Raw genomic sequence first — 22,122 nt, 5'->3', positions numbered from 1 at the left:
AATATGTGTGGATGAGGAATTATATGTGCATTCAAGAGTGTGCTGTGCTTGAATTTGGTGAGTTTCTGAAGAGCTGTGAGGATCCATGAGCCGGGCAGGCTTTATGCGTGTAAGCGCAGAAAGTGGTAGTGTGTACGTGTTATGTGTGTGCGCGCGAGTGTGTGTGAGCGCCAGGGGCCGCCCGCCCGCGCGTCCGCCCGCCCGCCGCGGCTCCCCGTGGGCCGGTCGGGCCAATGAGCGCGCGGCTGCCGAGGCGGCAGGCGGGGAGGGGGCGCCGGGGCCCTGCGGATGGAGGCGCGGGCGGCGCGGCGCGCTCATTCCGCGCGGGCGTTGCTGGCAGGGGGCGGCGCAGCCACTGGCCCAGGACCCGGGCTGCGACCCGGGGCGGCGGGCGGCGTCCGGGGTTGGGATGCGCCGGGGGTTCCGAGGTGGCGGCGTCGGCGGCGGCGTCGGCGGCTGCTGGGGGACGAGCTAGCGCCGCGGCGCGGGGACCCAGTCCAGCCGGACCGGCGAGCGGAGGCAGCGGTGCAGTTAGAGCGGCGGCGGCGGCAGCCGGAGCCCCAGCGCCCCTCGCCCACCATGGCCGCCCAGGGCGAGCCCGGCTACCTGGCGGCACAGTCGGACCCGGGCTCCAACAGTGAGCGCAGCACTGATTCGCCCATGCCCGGGTCCGAGGACGACTTGGTCGCCGGAGCGCCCCTGCACAGCCCCGAGTGGAGCGAAGAGCGCTTCCGCGTGGACAGGAAGAAACTCGAGGCCATGTTACAAGGTAGGCATCCCCCCGCGTCCTCGGTCTCCCCAGCTGAGCCCCCAACTGCTTCCCGGACATCCCCGCCGCAGGTCCCGCTACTCCGGCCCGCAGCCTTAGCTCCCCAGTCCCCTCCCCCGCCGGCCGAGGACATCCAGGGAATGGAGACCTCGCGGGACTCCCTACCCTTCCACGCCTCTCAGGTCTCCAGGCACCGGGGCCCTGTGCTAACTTGATCCGCTCCGAAAAGCTGAAGGCCAAGGGTTTGTACGAGCGCGCCCAAGTTGTGATCTAGACTTTGGAGATGCCAACTTGAGCCCGGACACCTGGGCTGTGTCATCCAGACGCTCTCAGCCCGCGCAGAGTGTGCGTGACTGCTGTTCCACTCAACCGCCTAGAATTCTAGTTGTGTTTCTTTCGTGTATGTTTTACTCTCTCCCCGTGTCAGTATCCACTTCCTCCAGCTGAGGGGCCTTGTCTCCCTATTGGGAAACGCTCTGCAGATGTCAGGGCTTAAGACAGGAGCTCCCGCCTCCGCCCCCCACCCTGTAGTCTAGGGGCCAGGATGGGGTGAGCAGCCACAGCGTGGGGATTGTGTCCGGGCAGTGCCGCTATGTTTGAGGACAGTATGTGTTCATCCCCTAACAGGCTTATAAAATACATGAGTTACATTCAGTTCATAAAAATCTTCTGTGCCACGAGTGTCTGACTTCGTCTTTCACAATTTGGGATTTTTTTTTTTTTTTTTTTTTTTTTTTTTTTTTTAACTCTTTAAGTTTCTCTGGGACTTTCCCAGGCAGAAAAGCTTTAATCATATTGAACTGGAAACAAATTCTGATTTATAATGTGAGGATATGAGAGAACGCTAAAATCCAAGGTCAATTTGACCTTTCTTAAAAATGTTAATTACTAGTCTACTTGTAGCCACCAGTGTGGCTCAATTCCCACATCCAAAGAGAGAAATGAGGTAGTTTGAATGACTATCATTGTTAAGATTTGTGGTAGGACCAGGCTTTGGTCTCACGAAGGAAGGGTGGTGAAGATTCATTCAGTAGCTAGTGACTTTTTATCACGGGAGATTTGGAGCTTTGCAAACTTTCTTTTGTGAGTGAATACATAGCTGACTTTATCAATGTATCGCATTGTGGGAGCGAGTTAGCTCTTGGTGGTAATCCATTGGCTTTTTAGAACAATTAAGCAGGTTATTTTAAGAGAGAACAACATGTTTTCCAAAACAATAACTTGGTGGAAACAAATAGCAAGAGTGTTTTGGCAGTCATCTTTGGATGTGCTACAAACTGTTTCCCTTGTCGCTTATTTTTATTGATAAACATCCCTGATACTTCTCATGTCTTTTCCCTCAAGTTACATAACTTTCTAAGAGGGTTATTCCTGTGATAAAATGTCAAATAAGAGTATTACCAGGTGGATTTGAAAAATAAAACCCCAGTTGCATTTCAGTAACTGATTTTAGTTATTTAATTTGTTCCATAGTTTTTTTTTTGTCTAGTTTCTGATTATAAAAATATTAAATTTATGTTGTAAAAATATTGTAAAATTGTTTGGATTGAACTAAGACCACATATGTGTACTTTTCAACAATTTGTTTTCTGTAAGTTTGGAGTTCTGTGAAAGTTTTCTAGTCTTTTTCTAATAATAAAAAATTCTCATATCATTCTTACCTTTTTTACTTTTGCACAAGTAACAACAGTAATGTTACCTTCTAGGAAGCCTACGTGTATAATCTGAGCTTTAGAAGTGGATTTCTTTTTTGAGTTAATTTTCATTTTGAATACAGTGAAATATGGGTGAGGCATTTTTTAAATTTGAAGGCTATCTCCTTTGTAAATGTGTTATTTTGACATCCAGTGTTAAAATTACTTTGCAGTGATAGTTTAACTTACAGATAATAGAGCTAACATTTCTTCAACAACCTATACCTAGTAAAGTATTTATTTAGTGATTGAATTTAGTAGTTTGACTTTCCAAAATCACCTACCACTTTCATGAATGTAAACTTGAACACGTTTGACCATAGAACCCAATGCACAGTGTACATTTTATGATGCATACTTCCCAGTATCAAATTATGTACAATCACCCTTGTTGGAGGAATTACCAGTTTCCTGAACTAAGTGTAATCATGTGCCTTATTGCTTATACCAGTGGTTATAACAAGTGCGAACACTGGAGTCACTCAGACCTGGGTTCAAGTCCCTGTGGTACCTTGGGAAGGTTTCTGGACCTCTCCCTGCCCTCAGTTTTCCCATGTGTAAAATGGAGCTAATATTAGGACTTTCTTTTAGGGTTTTGTGAGAATGGAAAGAGATAATGACTAATAAACTAAAATTTGTTATATAGTGATAATAAATGATAAGAACTTCACAAATTAAAGCCGCTTTTATTATTTTTCATAGTAAATATTACATCATGGATTCAAATGGTTTCTAGTGTGTCATAATTTGACATATAGCATATACTTAATAAATAGTCGGGAGAGAATTTTGCACATTCATAATTGCAGAAATAAAATAAAAAACAAGGTAGGACATCTGGCAAGTCAAAAAGTTTGTTAGTTATTTTTGAGTGGAAAACTTTTCATTTGAAAAGGGTCAAGCAAGTAACGATTGTATTTGTCTGGTTGGGTTTCTGATTATTGTGAATTTGGATTTGCTATTTTTCTTTTTACAATAGCCTTAAAATATGTGTGGGTTTTCCATTTTAAGCCTGAATAAGATTGTTGGCCTTTAAGTCTTCAGAGTGTAAATTGGTGATTATAATGCTTGGAATTTGTTTTCAGAGGACTGTCCTGGGGGCAAGTTAATCTTTAATGGTTGTATTTTTATTAGTAGAGAAATTCTTCTACGCAATGGACCAAAAATTCAGTGAGGTTAAAATATGGGCAGTATGGTAATAAAGAGATGAAATACCATTCTTGGATGATCACTGAATCCTAAAATAATTGATACCCATAAAAACCACCAGACCGAAAATGTAGGGAAAAAAGAAATCACTTTGTGTGTGTGTGTGTGTGTGTGTGTGTGTTTGGTTTAATAACTACTTTGGAATAGCCATGAAGAATATCTAACATTTTCATTGGAATCTAAATGACAATTATTGATTTTCCTAGGCAATAGTTTTCTAAATGAGAATTTATATTTTAGTTTAATTTAGATTTTTGATGGGTATAGTAGCCTTAAAATGAATACCATGGACAGCATTTTTTAGTGATAAAGAAAAATCATTTTTAATTTTTTGAGCTGATCTTCAAAATTTAGATTTCATGCTTCTTGTCAGATAATAATGTTGACTCATTTAGGACAATTAATGTGAGTTATGATATATAAATGGGAAGGAAAGTGTTATAGAGGAAAGTATGGGAGAAAGTTGGAAGTAATTGGTCAAGAGAGTCAAAAATACAGTCCTAGTGTTTGCCAAAGTACTAAGAGGCAAATACAGGATTCCTGTATTAATGCTTTGTTTTTAGATAAAAATTTATATGTATAATAAAATTAAAAATTCCCACATAAAATTCAGAAGCATAAACACTTTTAAAATTACCAGTGCTTTGTGTTTCAGTAGAGAAAGAAGGGAGCATTCACAGGGGCAGGGACTGGGATGACCTATTTACATGAGTGGAGATTGACATCTGGTGGGTTTTTACCACACTGCTATTGAAGACTTTAGAAACTGTATTGCATTTTTGCAACTTTAGATACCATTTTGAACTTTTGTAATACTGTGCAAAACTGGAATCATTCACTGGTGCTTACTTGAGTGGCAGAACTAGATTCCAAAGCAGAGGTTGTCATACTCATTGATTAAAACTATGAGCAGCAGTTATATTAGCTCTTTAATGTGGCAAACTTTAGTGGAGATTGTCATATGACTTGATGAATATGTAATGATTTCTTAGATATTGTTGAGAAAGCAGAAAGAAATAGGAAGAAGAAATATTTGAAAATGGGGGAGTACTGGAAGGGAAGATAGAGTAAAGCTAAAATGAATAGAGGTTTCCAGTCAGTGCTTGATCAAGGATATTAAATGAGAATAACAAGTCAAGTAACTTCATGAAGCTTGTGGTTAAGTGCACAGGACTGGATCAGATCTAGATTTGAATCTTGGTGTTACCTTTGAATAGGGAACTTGGAAAATTTATTACAGCAGCCTCATTTCTAAAGGGGGATATTAGCAGTAGTTCTTTTATATCCTGAGTAGTTTGTGACAATTAGGAGGAAAAAGATGTATGTAAAATATCATGGTTCTAGCCATATAGAAAGTGCTGAAAATCAATTAGAATAACAGTATTTACTATAAACCATAATTCTCTTATGCTAAAAATGAAAATCAAATTTAATGCAAAATGAATATAAAGATTTTATGATTAATGAACATTAACAACTGTTTAAATACTATTATTGGTCTTCCTGGTAGCTGGTAGTGTGTTGAGTGGATTAGCCTCTTTAAAGGTAGTTAAATACATAACTGAGTAGGCTTCCCTAGTGTGACTGTGGAATTGTAGAGTTTGCTCAGGAGGAGAGGGCTTTTGACCTCTTTCAGCTGTGATTGCTGTTGCTGCGAGTGTCTTTCATTCTTTGAATGGTCTTGAGTCATTCACTTTTGCTGTTTTTACTAAAGATAAGCAGCAAAATCAACCAGTCTCTCTTCTACTTATATGTTGTTCTAAACTTGAGTCATTTACTGGTGCCTAGAAAAAAATCTTTGAATGAAAATGCTGTGTTTGAGCTAAGATGTTCTATTTGCTCACCTGAAAAAAGGAGATAATAATAGTCCCACCATATGGAGATGTTGTGAGCACAGAATAAGAGAATGCATGTAGAATGCTTATTCCAGGGCCAGGCACATGGCACTTAGCAAATGTTAGTGTAGCAGCAGCACTGTCCCACGTGATAGATAAAGATTTCAAGACACGAGAAAGCAAACACTTGCCAGTTTATTTAATTTTTAAAAAATTGCTTGCGAGTCCTTTATTTGTGGTGGTGGTGGAGGAGGAGTGCTCGATTTATTTTTAAATGACAGTTTTCCTTAAAAAAAAATCAGATAGGGCAATTACAGTTGAGTCAGAGAGCAGAATTGAAAGGTAGAAGTGTTTTATAGGCTAATTGAAAAACCACATCAGACATTATGTAGCTTGGCAGTAAAGAGCTTAGGAGCTGCCTGTATGCCTGCTTGGACTGAGGCTCTCACTTTGCCACTGGTGGAAACCTGTGAAGATGTGTCTGGGTTCACGGGCACAGAGTGAGCACTCTTGATAATGGTGCACACTCAGTAAGTCTTATCTGGGAAGACTGGTGGGGCTTTGGTTAAGTTGATCATTGATCCTTCAAACATAGCTAGAGGGGTTTGTTGTATTGATGACTTTTACAGGCAGGAATGTATTTGGCTGCCACTAAAAGAAAACCTAACATGGCGTGGGTTACATCCAGGAGTGTATCTTCCTCACTTCACAAGAAGTCCGGGCCTTAGTGGTCCAGGCCTTGACAACTGCTCAAGGTCATGAAGATGCTTAGCATCTTCCCTCCATCTCAACTTCCTTATCTTTAGCCTGTGACTTTTTGCCTCATTTGTGCAATATGGTTTTGACTATGCCTGAAGGTACATTTGTGATCCATTTGGGGTTAAGGGGGGAAAACAAAAAGAGTTCTCTCTTCAAGATTTTGTCTTTTCATGTCTTTTCTCTCTCCTGGAAGTTCCATCTTTACTTTTTTGGTCATTGTTTGCTGCAAGAGATTCTGGCAGTGTGTCTTTTCCAACCCTTGAATTGAAGTAGGCAAGCAAGAATGGGGTCAGGGTGGATGCTGGGTGTTTCAGTTTGTAGCTTTGCCACAGTAGGCAAAGCAGAGGAGACTCATGACCCCAGGTTCCAAGTGTGACTGAAGCCCAAGCTTAAGCTTATCTCTTGTGGAGACTTTGGCCTGTGCAGTCAATCCTTACAAATTTATATTTTCTGGTAATCTTATACATAGGTAGAACTTTCTTCTTAACCCAGTCCAGGAGTAGAGCTCCATCCCACAGAGGAAACACCTTTGATCATCTAAATACCTTATTATTCTTTCATCAACAGGAACTAGATCACTGAGAATTGGAACCACTGTTTTTGTGGTAGTTTATTTGTTTGTTTGGTTTTTGCTATGCATGTGCCCTGGAAATACCTTTTTTTTTTTATCTCCGTTGTTTTGTCCATGTTAAATGTTTCTTTTTTTTTCTCAGAAAAGTCCATAACACAACATAAATGCCTACTTTTACTTTTTGTTGCTCTAAAATATCTTTCTTCCTAAGATATCCTTCCTTGCTCCTTCCCATCTCCAATTTTTTTTAGTAGTAACTTGGAGTAGTTTGAGCTCTTGTTCTTTTGGCTTTATATAGATTGATCACCCTAATGTAATCTGACCAGCAAAGCCAGATTTTGTTCAGAAGATGAAGTTATTTTTGAGGCAGTTTGATAGAATTATTATCAAGTTAGTGCCATGCTTTGCTGTTTGAAACTGTCTCCATCATGAAATAATAAAGTATACCCGTTGGCCCATCCTTAGTTTATATTATTCATGTGAAGATGGAGTTCTCACTTAAAAAAATGCATGGGGTGATAGTAACCATATATATGCATTTATGTAAAATGCTTAATAAACCACCAGAGATGAGGCATGATTTTAATAGTAATTTATAATGACTTTCAATGTGTGGTGATGACCTTGGCAAGAAGCTTTTATTGTTATGCTGCAGTGAGCCTCTGCTTTTGATTTTTAATCCTTCAGTACTAGCATTTAGGACAGTGTCTTAAAATCATGAAAATAAACACTTTGTGGATGTTACGCATTTATATATCCTTTTGCTATCTTTGAATCCATTAATAACTGTAGATGATGAAAGCATTTATATGTGTAGTATTAAATCCTGTTCCCATTCATGATGTTGGTATATTAAAAAATAATGCTCCCTTTTTAGCTATAAAGTAGTTTCTCTTGTCACAGTGAGAAATTCAATCTATATTAATCTGAATATTGAGTTTAATATGGAATTTAACTTCATTTCTTGTATAGAAAAGAGCTTAGCCATAGGATTTGAAAATTAGCCATTGTTTTTATATCCCTGATTTTGAAAGTAATGCTTTTTTTTTTTTTTTTTTTTTTTTTGGCAGTGCTGGGGTTTGAACCCAGGGCCTTGTGCTTGCAGGGCAAGCACTCTACCAACTGAGCTATATCCTCAGCCCGAAAGTAATACTTATTAAATAATACTTGAAAATACATTTTCACAAATGTAAGAAAACACACACACACACACACACACACACACAAAACACAAAAATCATCCTTCAATCCAAAATCTAGCAATAACCCCTGATGTTTTTTGGGAAATTTTTTCCTGGTCTTTAAAAATATATGCACACATAACATATTTTTGCAAGACATAATGAGTTCCTGCTGTATGTCAGGTGCAGTGTTAAGTTGTGGGGATGCAGACGAAACCAAGATAAATATGGTCCCTTCCCTTGTGTGACTTTAATTCTATTCTGGGATCATAACTCTCCTGATTCACTTAGCATTCTATCAGTGGTATTTTCTATTTCCTTAAAGATTATTGAAGAACATGATTTTAAATATCTGCACAATTCCCTTGACATATACTTTGTTTAAATGTTACAACAACATTAGAAGATTTTTAGTTGGCCAGATAATGGGAAGGACCAAATGTTTCTACTCAAACTGCTCAGGGCTTAGATCCTGGCTTTATCATTTATTAGCTGTGTGGCCTGGGACAAGTTTATAACTCCTTTGAGAGTTAGTGTCCTCATCTCTAAAACGGGCATATAAGTGTCTTCTAGGTCATGGCTAGGCTAGAAATACTGTACAAAGAATCCACAAGTGCCAGCTGTGGAGCAGGAACTCAAGATATGGCAGTATTGCTGGGTGCAGTGATGCATACCTGTAATCCTAGTTGCTTGGGAGGCCAAGGCACAAGGATCGTGAGTTCAAAACCAGCCTCAGCAAAAAGCGAGGTGCTGAGCAACTCAGTGATACCCTGTCTCTAAATAAAAAATGTAAAATAGGGCTGGCGATGTGGCTCAGTTGTCAAGTGCCCCTGAATTTAATCTCTGGTACTACACCCTCCGAAAAAAAAAAGATATGGCAGTATAGAATATTAAACACTTTCTTTTATGTTTTTTTATTTTTTTATTTTTTTATTCTACTTAGTTATACATGACATCAGAATATATTTTGATTTGTTGTACAAAAATGGAGTACATCTTTTAATTTGTCTAGTTGAACATGATGTAGAGTCACATCATTTGTGCAGTCATATGTGTGTACAGGGTAATGATGATTTTCTCATTCTATGATCTTTCCCAACCCTTGGACCCTTTTTTCCCCTCACTGTATTCCCTTCTTCACAATCCAAAATTCTTCCATTCTCCCCTATCCCTCATTATGTATCAGCATCCACTTATCAGAGAAAACATTTGGCCTTTGGTTTTTTGGAATTGAATTATCTCACTTAGCATGATATTCTCCAACTCCATCCATTTACTTGCAAATGCCATAATTTTATATACCACAGTTTCTTCATACGTTCATCTATTGAAGGGCATCTAGGTTGGTTCCACAATTTAGCTATTGTGACTTTAGTTCCCATAAACACTTATGTGGATGTGTCACTGTAGTATACTGATTTTAAGTCCTTTGGGCATAGGCCTAGGAGTGGGATAGCTGGGTCAAATGGTGGTTCCATTCCAAGTTTTCTAAGGAATCTCCATACAGCTTTCCAGAGCAGTTTCACCAATTTGCCATTCACCAGAAATGAATGAGTGTACCTTTCTCCCCACATCTTCACTAACACTGTTGCTTATATTCTTAATAATTGCCATTATAATTGGAGTGAGATGAAATTTTAGAGTAGTTTTGATTCATATTTCTCTAATTACTAGAGATTTTGAACACTTTCATATATTTGTTGATGATTGTATATCCTCTGTGAAGTATCTGCTCAGTTTCTTAGCCCACTTATTGACTGGGTTATTTGTATTTTTGGTGTTAAGTTTTTGGAGTTCTTTATAAATTTTGGAGATTAGTGCTCTATCTGAAGTGCATTTGGTAAAGATTTACCCCGACTCTTTAGGCTCTCTCTTCACATTATTGTTTCCTTTGCTGAGAGAAAGCTTTTTAGTTTGAATGCATCCCATTTATTGATTCTTGTTTTTATTTCTTATGCTCTGGTAGTCTGGTTAAGAAAGTCCTAAGCCAACATGATAAAGATTTGGGCCTACTTTTTTTTCTATTAGGTGCAGTGTCTCTGGTGTAATTCTGAGGTCCTTGATCCATTTTGAGTTGAGTTTTGTGCAGGGTGAGAGATAGGGATTTAATTTCATTTCGCTACATATGGATTTCCAGTTTTCCCAGCACCATTTGTTGAATAGGCTATCTCTTCTCCATTGTATGTTTTTGGCACCTTTGTCTAGTGTGAGATAACTATTTATGTGGGTTTGTCTCTGTGTCTTCTATTCTGTACCATTGGTCTACCCGTCTGTTTTGGTGCCAATACCATGCCATTTTTGTTATTATTGCTTTGCAGTATAGTTTAAGGTCTGGTATTGTGATACCTCCTGCTTTACTCTTCCTGCTAAGGATTGCTTTGGCTTTTCTGAGTCTCTTATTCTTCCAAATGAATTTTATGATTGCTTTCTCGATTTCTATTAGGAAAGACATTGGGATTTTAATTGGAATTGCATTGAATCTGTATAGTGCCTTTGGTAGTATGATCATTTGACAATATTAATTCTGCCTATCCAAGAACATGGGAGATCTTTTCATCTTCCAAGGTTTTCTTTAATTTCTTTCTTTAGAATTTTGTAGTTTTCATTGTAGAGGACTTTCACCTCTTTTGTTAGATTGATTCCCAAGTATTTTATTTTTTTTGAGGCTATTGTGAATGGGGTAGTTTTCCTAATTTCTCTTCCAGAGGATTTATTGCTTATGAATAGAAATGCTTTACTTTTCTGTGTGTTGATTTTATATCCTGCTACTTGACTGAATTAATTTATTCTAGAAGTTTTCTGGTGGAATTTTTTGGCTCCTCTAAATATATAATCATGTCATCAACAAATAGTGATAGTTTGAGTTTTTCTTTTCCTATTCATATTCCTTCAATTTCTTTGGTCTGTCTAATTGCTTTGTCTAGAGTTTCAAGGATGATGTTGAATAGAAGTGGTGAGAAAGGGCATCCCTGCCTTGTTCCAGTTTTTTGAGGAAATGCTTTCAATTTTTCTCCATTTAGAATGATGTTGGCCTTGGGTTTAACATAGATAGCTTTTACAATGTTGAGTTATGTTCCTACTACCTCTGGTTTTTCTATTGTTTTGAACATGAAGGGATGCTGTATTTTATCAAATGCTTTTTCTACATCTATTGAAATGATCATATGATTCTTATCTTTAAGTATATTGATGTGATGAATTACATTTATTGATTTTCAGATTTTGAACCAACCTTGCATCCTTGGGATGGAACCCATTTGATCGTAGTGCACTATCTTCTTAATGTTTTTGTATGCGATTTGCCAGAATTCTGTTAAGGATTTTTACATCTATGTTCATCAGGAATATTGGTCTAAAGTTTTCTTTCCTTTATGCGTCTTTGTCTGGTTTTGGTATCAGGGTGACCTCCTTTTCTATTTCATGGAATACTTAGAGGAGTATTTGTATTAGTTCTTTTTTGAAGGTCTTGTAAAAGTCAGCAGAGAATCCATCTGGTCCTGGGCTTTTCTTGGTTTTTAGGCTTTTTGATGGCTTCTTCTATTTCATTGCTTAAAATTGATCTGTTTAAATTGTGTATGTCTCTAGAAATTTGTGGATGTCTTTGATATTTTCTATTTCATTGGAGTATAGGCTTTCAAAATTGCTTCTAATTATCTTGTGTATTTCAATAGTGTGCACTGTGATATTTTCTTTTTCATCATGAATTTTAGTAATTTGAGTTTTCTCTCTTCTTCTCCTATTTAGTGTGGCTAAGATTTATCAATTTTGTTTATTTTTTCAAAGAACCAACTCTGTTTTGTCAATTTTTTCAGTTTCTTTTGTTTCAATTTCATTGATTTCAGTTCATTTTAATAATTTTTTTTTGTCTTCTACTACTTTTGGTGTAGATCTGTTCTTTTCCTAGAGCTTTGAGATGTAATGTTAGGTCATTTATTTGTTGACTTTTTATTCTTTTAGTGAATGAGCACAATGCAATGAACTTTCCTCTTACTACTGCTTTCATAGTGTCCCAGAGATTTTTGTATGTTTTTATTTTATCAATGATTTCTAATTTCATTCCATTATGATCTGATAGAATGCAGGGTAGTATCTCTATTTTTTGCATTTGATAAGAGTCGCTTTGTGGCATAACATGGTCTGTTTTAGAGAAGGATCATGTGCTGCAGAGAAAAAAAGTGTATTTGCTTATTGATGGATGGAATATTCTTTATATGTTAAGTCTAAATTGTTGATTGTATTATTGAGTTCTATACTTTCATTGTTAAGTTTTTGTTTGGAAGATCCATCCAGTGGTGAGAGAGGTGTGCTAAAGTCACCCAGTATTATTGTGTTGTGGTCTATTTGATTCCTGAAATTGAGAAGGGTTGATTTGATGTACGTAGATACTCCATTGTTTGGGGCATAAATATTTATGATTGTTATGTCTTGTTGATGTACGATTCCCTTAAGCTTGAAATGTCCTTTTTTATCCCTTCTGACTAACTTTGCTTGACTTGAAGTCCACTTTATCTGATATGAGGATGGAAACCCCTGCTTTTTTATGCAGTGTGTTGTGCATGTTATTTTTTTTTTTTTTTTTTTTCACATTCTTTCACCTTTAGTCTGTGGATGTCTTTTCCTATGAAATGAGTCTCTTGAAGGCAGCATATTGTTGGGTCTTTTTAAAAAATCCAATCTGCCAGTATATGTCTTTTGATTAATGATTTAGGCCATTAACATTCAGGGTTATGATATGATTTGTATTTCTGGTCATTTTGGCTTATTTTGGGTTTTAACTTGACTTTGATTGGACTTTATTTGATTGGTTTTTCTTTTAGTGTAGTTTCTCCCTTTGCTGACCTTCATTGTTGTTTTTCATTTTCTCCTCATGGACTGTTGTGCTGAGAATGTTCTGTAGTGCAGGCTTTCTCTTTGTAAATTCTTTTAACTTTTGTTTATTATGGAAGATTTTTATTTCATCATCAAATCTGAAGCTTAGTTTTGCTGAGTATTAGATTTTCAGTTGGCATCCATTTTCTTTCAGAGCTTGGTGTATATTGTTTTAGGACCTCCTAGCTTTTAGGGTCTGGGTTGAGAAATATGCTGATATCTGAATTGGTTTCCCTCTCTATATAATCTGATACTTTCCTCTTGCAGCCTTTAAAATTTTATCCTTAATTTGTATTCTGGGCATTTTCATTATAGTGTGCTTTGGTGTGGATTGTTGTAATTTTATACATTTGGTGTCCTGTAAGCCTCTTGTAGTTGATTTTCCATCTTACTCTTCAGGTTTGGGATATTTTCTAATATTCTTTCATTGCATAGATTATTCATTTCTTCAGTTTGTATCTCTGTGCCTTCTGCTATCCCAATAATTCTTAAATTTGGCCTTTTCATATTATCCTATAATTCTTGGAGATTCTGTTCATGATTTTTTACCATTCTCTCTATATGGTCAACTTTATTTTCAAGATTAAATATTTTGTCTTCATTGTCTGTGGTTCTATCTTCCAAGTGATCTAGTCTGTTGGTGATGCTTTCTGTTGAGTTTTAATTTGGTTTATTTCCTTCATTTCAAGGATTTCTATTTTTTTTTTCAGAATCTCTCTTTATTGAAGTAAACTTTTGCTTCCTGCATTTGCTCTTTTAACTTTTTATCGAAGTGAATTTTTTTTTTTTTTGCTTGCATTTGGTCTTTTATATCAACCTTTACTTTGCAGATCATTTTAATTAGGTACATTCTGAACTTCTCTGACATTTCTTTTACTGTGCTGTCAATGGTTTCTATTACTATAGCATCTTGGATTGTTTGGGGAGCTTTCTTCCCTTGTTTTTTCATGTTGTTTGTGTGTCTTTCCCTCTAGCTGTGTGGATCCAAGGTATTAAGGTTTCCACCCTATAGATTTATAGTGTCCCTGCAGGTTTCCAATACCTTGCCTAAAAGGGGAAGATCAATATTAACAGCACCTAAGGCAAACAATATGCAACCTTAAACCAAATAGCTCCTTTTAAGATGTGAAAATTTTTTCATAATAAACAGAGATGATGTGTTCAATTTTTTTTTTTTTTTTTTACAACTTAAACAATAGGTTTGCAATAAGGTCTACAGTTTCTAATGGTGGACAAAGAATGGGGGAGGGGTGTAGGATGTGATGTGTTAATGATGTAAGAGGTGAAACTGTAGAGGTATTAGATCATAGGAAGAGTGAAAGAGGAATCAAAAGAAGTTGGTTGTTAGCAGGAGAAGAGAGAGAAAGAGACTGGGGAAACGTAAGTGGAAAATAGAATGAGTAACAAAAAGAAGAAGAAGAAAAAAAAAATAAAAGAATCTACAATAAAACTGCAATGTATTATTCTAACCTCCCACTCCTCAGTAGCCTGATACATGCAAAGTACTTGATTTCAAAGATGTTGGGGATGCGAGAGTGGGAAACGAAAAAAGAAAAAAGAAAAAAATAGGAGGAAAGAAAGAGTCTTGAAGGAAAATTGAATAGTTGCTTCTGTTGGTGTTCAGTATCTTCTCTGCTTCTCTTCTCTTCTGGTAGGTGGGGTTGTCTGGATTTTGCTGGTAACTCCACCCTCAGGATGGTGAAAGTTACAAGGTGGGTAGATTAGACTTGGAGGCAGGGTATAATAATTGCCTGTCCCACTGGAAGACTGATGCCAGGAATGTCCTTTGGGGTCTATTTGTGAGATGCAGGAGCCTGGTCTTAGCCCCTTACCTCACTTGTGGTCCCGACAATTCCTGATCTCTAATTTAGTCTCTAAATTGTATCTCTCCTGCCCCTGCCCTTTTGACTTCCCAGTCAGGAACCTCTCTCCTCAGAGGTCCTGAGGGCTGAGTGCTGGGACCTGTGCACCTGTCCTGGAAAACTGTTCTGTATTGGGCAGATTAGGACCAGGCATTGAGAACTGTGGGCCAGCCATGTAACTGTAAGCTGGGCTGGGTTGGTGGTCAGAGGGTGGTTGGGACACTGGGGATTGAAGCCAGAGACCCTGTTGATTGCCAAACTGGTGAGACCAGGTGATCAGTGGGTGCTGTATTGGGGAGGGAGTTGGAGACTGATTTCAGTTCCCAGCAAGTGCTGCCTGAGTTGTCTCTAGGATCCTGGTGGGTGCCAGGCCAGTTGGCTGTATGAACTGGAATCAAGTTCCTCTCTGACCTTTTTCCAGCCTACCAACCCCCTTGCAAGGCTCTGTCCTGCTGCTCCAGAAAGAGGGTGACTATTAGCCCACCTAGCAGAGATACTTCGGATGTAACCCAGTTTGCAGAAACCTATATTCTTTCAGGACCTGGCTGTTATCCCTAGATGGAAGTAGCTACCTCCCTAGTTGGTGGTGGTGGCTGTGGCTAACCTGTAGGTACCTTGATATTGGGCTTCTAGACTCTGGCAGGTGTCCCAAGATGGAAGCTGCTTCAACTGAAGATGGCAGTGGTAGTAGCAGAGATAACCCAAGCTGGCAGTAGAGGTGTCCCACAGTGGAGGCTGCCACGTGTTGGTAGATGTGAAGCTGTGCGTGGCATTTCCATGTGGGGGCGCGGTGTTGGTTCCATGGGGGCACCTCCAAACACTTTTGCCTAAAAGTCTTTCATGCATCCTTTGTTATTTGAGTAGGAAAAATTCTTACTAGTGAAATATTTTGGGTCAAAATGAAACCAGAGTTTTGAGATGAAGTTTGATTCTCTGCTTCTGCTAGCAGGTGACTGCAGTTTCTCCACTTCTTCTGGCAGGTTAGGTCTGTGTAAGGTGCAGGTCTGTGCAGCTGAGAAGTGTTGCAGTTCTTAATGTTGGACAGACCCTAGAAGCTCACTGTCAATTGCTTCTCCCTCCTGGGTTCTTGTCTCATAAATTCAAAGAATGAAATATACAGAGTAGAAAGAGTGAATGTAAGAGTAGGATATATTAAAGATTAGAAACCGGAACAGAACTCTTGCAGTCCAAGAAGGGATCTGATAGCAAGTTTTTTCCATGGGAGTGTCCTAGCTTAGGGGCTAGGGGTTTATATAGCTCTTGGGTCACTGCGATTGTTCTGAACTTATGCTAATTAGGGTTTGGAAGAAGTAACTATGCTATAGGTTCAAACTGATGCTAGTTAGGGTTTGGACATGTAATAATGCTTTTGGTTCAATTTTATGCTGATTAGGGTTTTAGAAACAACATATTAACATGGTCCATTCTCAAGTCCTGACTTCCATTCAGGTCTGACCCTCTTCCATTTTCTCATCAGAGGTCAGAAAGTGAGATGTTGAGATCACAGGATGGGGCTGCAGTGCAAGTGTCTGTACTGTGCCCAGGCAGACTCCTTGTGGACACAGGCCATGCTTGTGGGCCACACTGCAACCCACTTGGGCAGCCGCTCTGCTGTTCTACTACTCCCACTTCTCAGCAGGGACCAGGAGACTGGCTGCAGGGCTGCCCCCGGGAGCTGTGTTAAAAAGGCTTGGACATTTTAAGGCTCTTGATCAATTTTGCAAAATTATTTTCTAGAGAGGTTTTCAGATTAGGAAAAAGGGACAGCAGATTTGTAGGATATCCGCCCCTTGTATCTGTGATCCCCAAATTCTGACTTGTTTGAACAGGCAGTTGTGAGATATTAGGAAACAATTGAATTAACAAGGTAGAGTTAGAATTGTGCTTTTCTTTTTTCACTGAAAAATTTAAGTGATGTTTCTTTCATCTGATTAAGTATGTCTGTGGATCAGTGGTTCTTAAAAATTGTGTGCATAAGAACCACCTGGGTAGTTGGTTTAAAAAGGCAAACTCTGGGTCTCTCTGAGAGTCCAGACTCTCTGTTTGAGGGTGTTGCTGGAAGTGGTGGCAGAGATCTGTATTTTGAAAACAACTTGTGTAAGTTTAATGTAGGTGGTCCCAGGACCACACTGAGATTTGTTGCTAGGTGGTTAAAGGATGGTCAAATAATTGAGGTTAAGAAGAGTTAGATTATTTTCTTTCTTTGATTCCCTTTACCCTTGAAACTAGTCCTTTTTCCATGTTCTTATACCATCTTGAAGCATTTTAGTCCAGGAGCATAATTTATTACTGCGTGTTGTTTATAGTGGCTTATTGTAAGGGGCCTGGGGGAAGAACACAAACCTTTCTATATTCCTGCAAAGGAGATATTGTCTTTATTATTGGACTGTAGACCTGAATACATTCAGTTTTGTTACACATTCCTATTGAATTAGGCTTAATAGACAACTACTTAATATTTTATAAAATAGTAAGAAAGCACACACTTTTATTTTAGGCATTTAAAAAGCAATATAAAGAGAACTTTTTAAAAAGGGAAAATAATCATTAGTAATCTCACATCCTAATAACTGTTTTTGTTTTTCTGCCTTAAAATAAAGTCCTTGGATTATTTGCACAGTTTATGTAAAAGTTCTTATGGCATTAACTACTATTTTTTAAGTCAGCATTTTGATGTAATCTATTAAATATATTTTTTTATTTCTAAGTAGTTTATAGAAATAAAATTTTATGGTTGAATCATAATACATTTGATTTAAAATTATTTTTTACAGCTGTGGACCACCTTATAGGGAACATGATTATATATACCTTTTTAGCCTTTTGAAATTATATGCTGACAAAAAATGTTTGAAGAATATGGGTGCTGAAGAAGGATGGGAATTTTGACAGTAGCAGCTGACTTTTAACAAGCACTTAATATGTGTGAGGTGCTGTTCCTGGTGCTTTATGCCTGTTCAGTCATCTCAGCCTCCAGAATACAACCTATGAGATACAGATGCTTCTGGGAAAAACTATAAACTTGTTAAATTGGACCCCCCTTTTTTGTTTTAAATTATGATTGGATCTAGATCCCAGTTTCCTCTTAGCATTGTTGTAGAGTTTAGACTCCTCTGAGGGTGATATAAGACCCTTCCAAAAATTGTGACACTGCTTCTTGTGTCCCCTGCTGAAATGCAGAGGATCCTGGTGGTAGACCGAAGGATGCATTAGAATTCTCAGTGAGAAGACAGACATTCTAAGGTTTTGCCTTCTACTAGCTTTGGTTAAATTTTCTTATTTTCTCCCTTCATGAAATGGGGATAATAATACCTCTCACCAGAGTTATTGTGACAATTATATGATAATGTTTATAAAGTTGGCTCAAAATTGTTACCCTGTAAATGATCTATGTTTTTCAAATTCATATTATATTTTTCTCCAACATCTAATCCAGTGCTGTGAAATAGCTGGACTGTGTTTATAGAATAAATGACCCATGATGGGTCTGGATTAAAACCTTTGTCTGATTTTGGGATAGAGGACCTAGCATTGACCCCATGGAATGGAACTTTAAAGCTAGGGCATGTACTTGGTCTTATGACACCAAAGAGTTCTGCCTTGTAAGCAAAGTAGAGCAGTTCTCTATGTGCAAGATGGTCTTTGTTCATCCTTAGTCTAGGGAATATGTAGAATGCTATCCTATTAGTGATAGTACATTAGTGTGGCATTTTTTTTTTTTGGGGGGTGCTGGGGATCGAACCCAGGGCCTTCTGCTTGCAAGGCAAGCGCTCTACCGACTGAGCTATCTCCCCAGCCCCTAGTGTGTGGCATTTTGAATGAGGATATGCAAAACAGTTCAAGTGAGATTGATGTCAAATAATTTATATCTGTATCTGATCTGGATTAGTGTTACAAATTGAAATTTGTCAATTTAAAAAGAATTTTTTTAAAATTAAAGCATACCAATCAAGCAATTAAAAAGACAATAAAATCTTGCCAAAATACTGACTCTGCTTTAAATAGTTCCAATAAAGCTCAGAACTTTCAATTTTTTTTTTTAGTTGCAGACATTGGATGACCTTATTCTTGGAAAAGTATCTCTGAATACTTGTTTAAATGAGATTTTAAAGTATCTCAGATGAGTAAATCCACTCCCCAAAATGAGATAAGTCTTTTATAAGTCAGTTTGTTGTCTTTACTAGAATCACCACTGAGTTATTTTGAATTAGAAGGAAGTAATCCACTTGACTCAGTAGAGTGGTTGACCATAAGTCAGGGGACTTGAGTTCATGATGCCCTCTTGCCACTGATACTGTTAACCTGGCACAGCCTTTTAAGGTTTTAGATTAGGAGCCCTTAATAATCTCTTTCGGCTCTGCTATTCCAAATCTTTTGCTCACACAGACTGGTAGTGCCATGTTGGAGGCTGACTCACTTCCACATATATGAGTAGTTTGGGTAGGACTTTGTCTTGCTGTGACCCCTGCACAGGAGTTTTCCCAGTGGATGGGAAGGTGGTCAAGTGCTGATAGTTGGATTGTCTTGACTGTGGGAAGAGCAAGGACTGGCAGGAGGGCTCACCGTAGACTGTTTTCTGATATTTTGGCCGTCAGTTTGCAGCACCCTGAATTCTAAGGGGTGGATGATAAGCTGATGTAAAGTTTTCCATAATAGTTGAGCAGGGATTACATTGTAAACCACAGTTGACACTTGTTGGTATTGACATCCTGTGCTAGATGAACAACAAAGTTTGTGTGCTTTCCCAAGTAGCATCTTTTTGTCACATTTTCCTTCTCCTCTGCCAGCATGTCCAGCAATCAAGCTTTTTGTGCCAGGATTTATATATGGTAGCTAAACTGCTAGAGTTACATAGCATGGAAGTGTAATAATGTTTAGTAAAGTAAGATGCCAATTAAAAATAATGTTATACTCTATGTATGTATAATATGTCAAAATATACTCTATTGTCATGTATATCTAAAAGAACAAAAAAAAAGACATCTATGTGTTCAAATTTCAGATAGTTTCAGAGTTCTTTTAACTGCTCAAGTATGGAACACTAATGTAATATTTCTTTTACCTTTCACAGAAAACCACTAAGCTTGTATTATCTGCACTTCGATTTGTTTTTTTATCATATTCTGAGCTTTATTGGAACTATTTAAAGCAGAGTCAGTATTTTGGCAAGATTTTATTGTCTTTTTAATTGCTTGATTGGTATGCTTTAATTTTAAAAAGTCAGAAGATTACATGTTGCTATTGTTACAGGAGGAGGAATCATGTAAAGAAATGTTTATTTTAATTAGAGGGAGATTTTTAAAATTAATTTTTATATAGGAAAGGGAAACCCAATATTATCACACATCTGTAATGTTTTGATAATTTAGTAAAACATGGTTGATACCATCTAAACAGACATACTGTCTTAAAAACTACATTTACTATCAGTGAATAGACATCTGGGATGCATTATCTATGTAAATTATATTTGACCAAGTCAAGACAACTAGGCTTTGGCAACAAAACATTATAAAAATGGATTTTAATTTGAAAGGAATTCTGCCGAAATGACTAGTTTTCAAGCTTGTAAAATTTTTCTTCTCAAAAATCATTTGGGAGTAGTGAGGCTATGTACAATGAGAAGTTGTTAGAAAAAGTCATGAGTGCATATTATGGAACTACAGATGTGAAGGAGGCCTTTTATCTTTAAAAGGACTACAGTCTTCTGAAGGAGGAAAACTACTTGCACTTTTTCCCTTCCTCTTCCTCCTCCTCTTTTTTTTTTTTTTTTTTTTTTTTTTTGTGGTCCTGAAATCAAACCCAGGACCTCAGGCAGGTCACACAAACTCTCTACCACTGAACCACATCCCCAGCACCCACTAACTGCACTTCTTAACAGAAAACAAAAGAAGATCCCATAGAGGAAGGCATTACTTACCTAATGTGCACTTTAGCTTGGGGTCACCTATCACCACCCACAAGATGAGGAAATGAAATGACAGAATAAGAAGACTCAGAAGGAAGAAGGTAAAGCCAATTCAATGATGCACTGTTTAGTCTGTTACCTGTGTGGGTGTCTGCTACTTCTGGTTTCCCAGAGGCTATATCCTTTCCATCCGCCTAAGGGATTATAAAGCTAGGCATATGTCTATCATCTTCTTCTCTTTGAGGAGGGTTAAGTCTTGGCTTCATGGGAACTACCTTCCCTGCATTTCTAGGTTATGTACATTTGAGACTGACTGCCCCCCGAAAAGAAGTATCCAATAAGTTCTCAGGGAAAGAAGTGAAAAATACATCTTGTGTAAGCTTGAGATGAGGCATTGTCAGCACAAAGTGGATTGTTACTTATGTGGGGCTATTAGTGTAACTTGACTGGAATCAAAGATGGAAGGATGAGATGGTATATAAGATGGTGTGTCCAGTCAGCGTTTGTATACATTTTAAATACAAAAAATTCAGAAAGGGAAAGGTGGATGACGACTGCTGAGTATACTCTATGATATTACAGAAATAAACCTATTTGTAGTAAGCAAGATGGAGGAATAGGAATACCCACCCTACCAATGAAACAGTTTGTTATGAACCAGAAAAGACTATGACAATGCCAGAAATCAGTTATAGAATCACAGTACTCCAGGAAAACTAAAAACCAAGTGCTGCTGCATTGAAATAGGGAGAAGAAGGTTGTTTCACTTTGAGTCAGCCCTTTTCCCAAGCAAACACAGCTTATGACTGAGAAGAAAAGCACAGGGCGTGGTTTCTCTATTCAGTGTTCTGACTTTTGGAACTACCCAGGGGATTAGTTTCTGTCTTGCCTGACTTGGAGGAACTGGCATACTTTGGATCTAGGGGCTTTTGAGAACAAAAGAGAGCTTAGGGGATTGTTTCTGTGCCAAATAGCCTGTAGTACTGTAGATTGACGCCAGAGGGAGCAAAAAACTATGAGTTCCTGAAATAGAAATCTGAAAACTTGTCTGATTGTGAAATTACACACCTAATGGTAAAGACGATGCATCCCTTAAAAAGTTTTTAAATCTCCAAAATTCTGTAGCTGGGTTGGTTGGTGAATGTCTTTATCCACATAAAGCCCATCTGAAACACTGATAGCTGCTTTTTCCAGATATAAACATCATAACAAAAAATAACAAGCCACATGAAGAAACAGGGAAACATGGTCCAATTAAAGGAACCAAATAAATCTCCAGAAATTAATCTAAAGAAATAGAGTTCTATGAATTACCTCCCCCACAAAAAAATCTTAAATGAGCTCAGTTTACTACAACAGAAAATAGACAAGGAAACTATGCATAAATAAAATTAATATCAATAGAAGAAAAAGGAGAAATATTGGGAAATATTATTGGCTAAATTATATTGCTATGTTATGTGTG

The 22,122-nt window shown here is 38.1% G+C and overlaps 1 protein-coding gene across 3 annotated transcripts in view; it reads left to right on the top strand.

Moving 5' to 3' along the window:
• The first annotated feature begins 300 nt into the window (after positions 1-300).
• BICC1 (BicC family RNA binding protein 1) overlaps positions 301-22,122 on the top strand; it is a 265,578-nt gene continuing 243,756 nt past the window's right edge. For 2 of the 3 annotated variants that reach the window (XM_079138139.1, XM_079138140.1), the window contains exon 1: positions 301-769. In XM_079138139.1, the coding sequence (XP_078994265.1) occupies positions 580-769 (190 nt within the window). In that variant the 5' untranslated portion in view covers positions 301-579. The remainder of the gene's footprint in view (positions 770-22,122) is intronic. The other variant, XM_079138138.1, reaches the window with a different exon arrangement.

This window comes from Sciurus vulgaris (assembly GCF_902686455.1).
Source record: "Sciurus vulgaris genome assembly, chromosome: 4".
Lineage (NCBI taxonomy): Eukaryota > Metazoa > Chordata > Mammalia > Rodentia > Sciuridae > Sciurus > Sciurus vulgaris.
The sequence above is the reverse complement of the archived record's forward strand: the minus strand, read 5'-3'. Positions and strand labels throughout refer to the sequence as shown.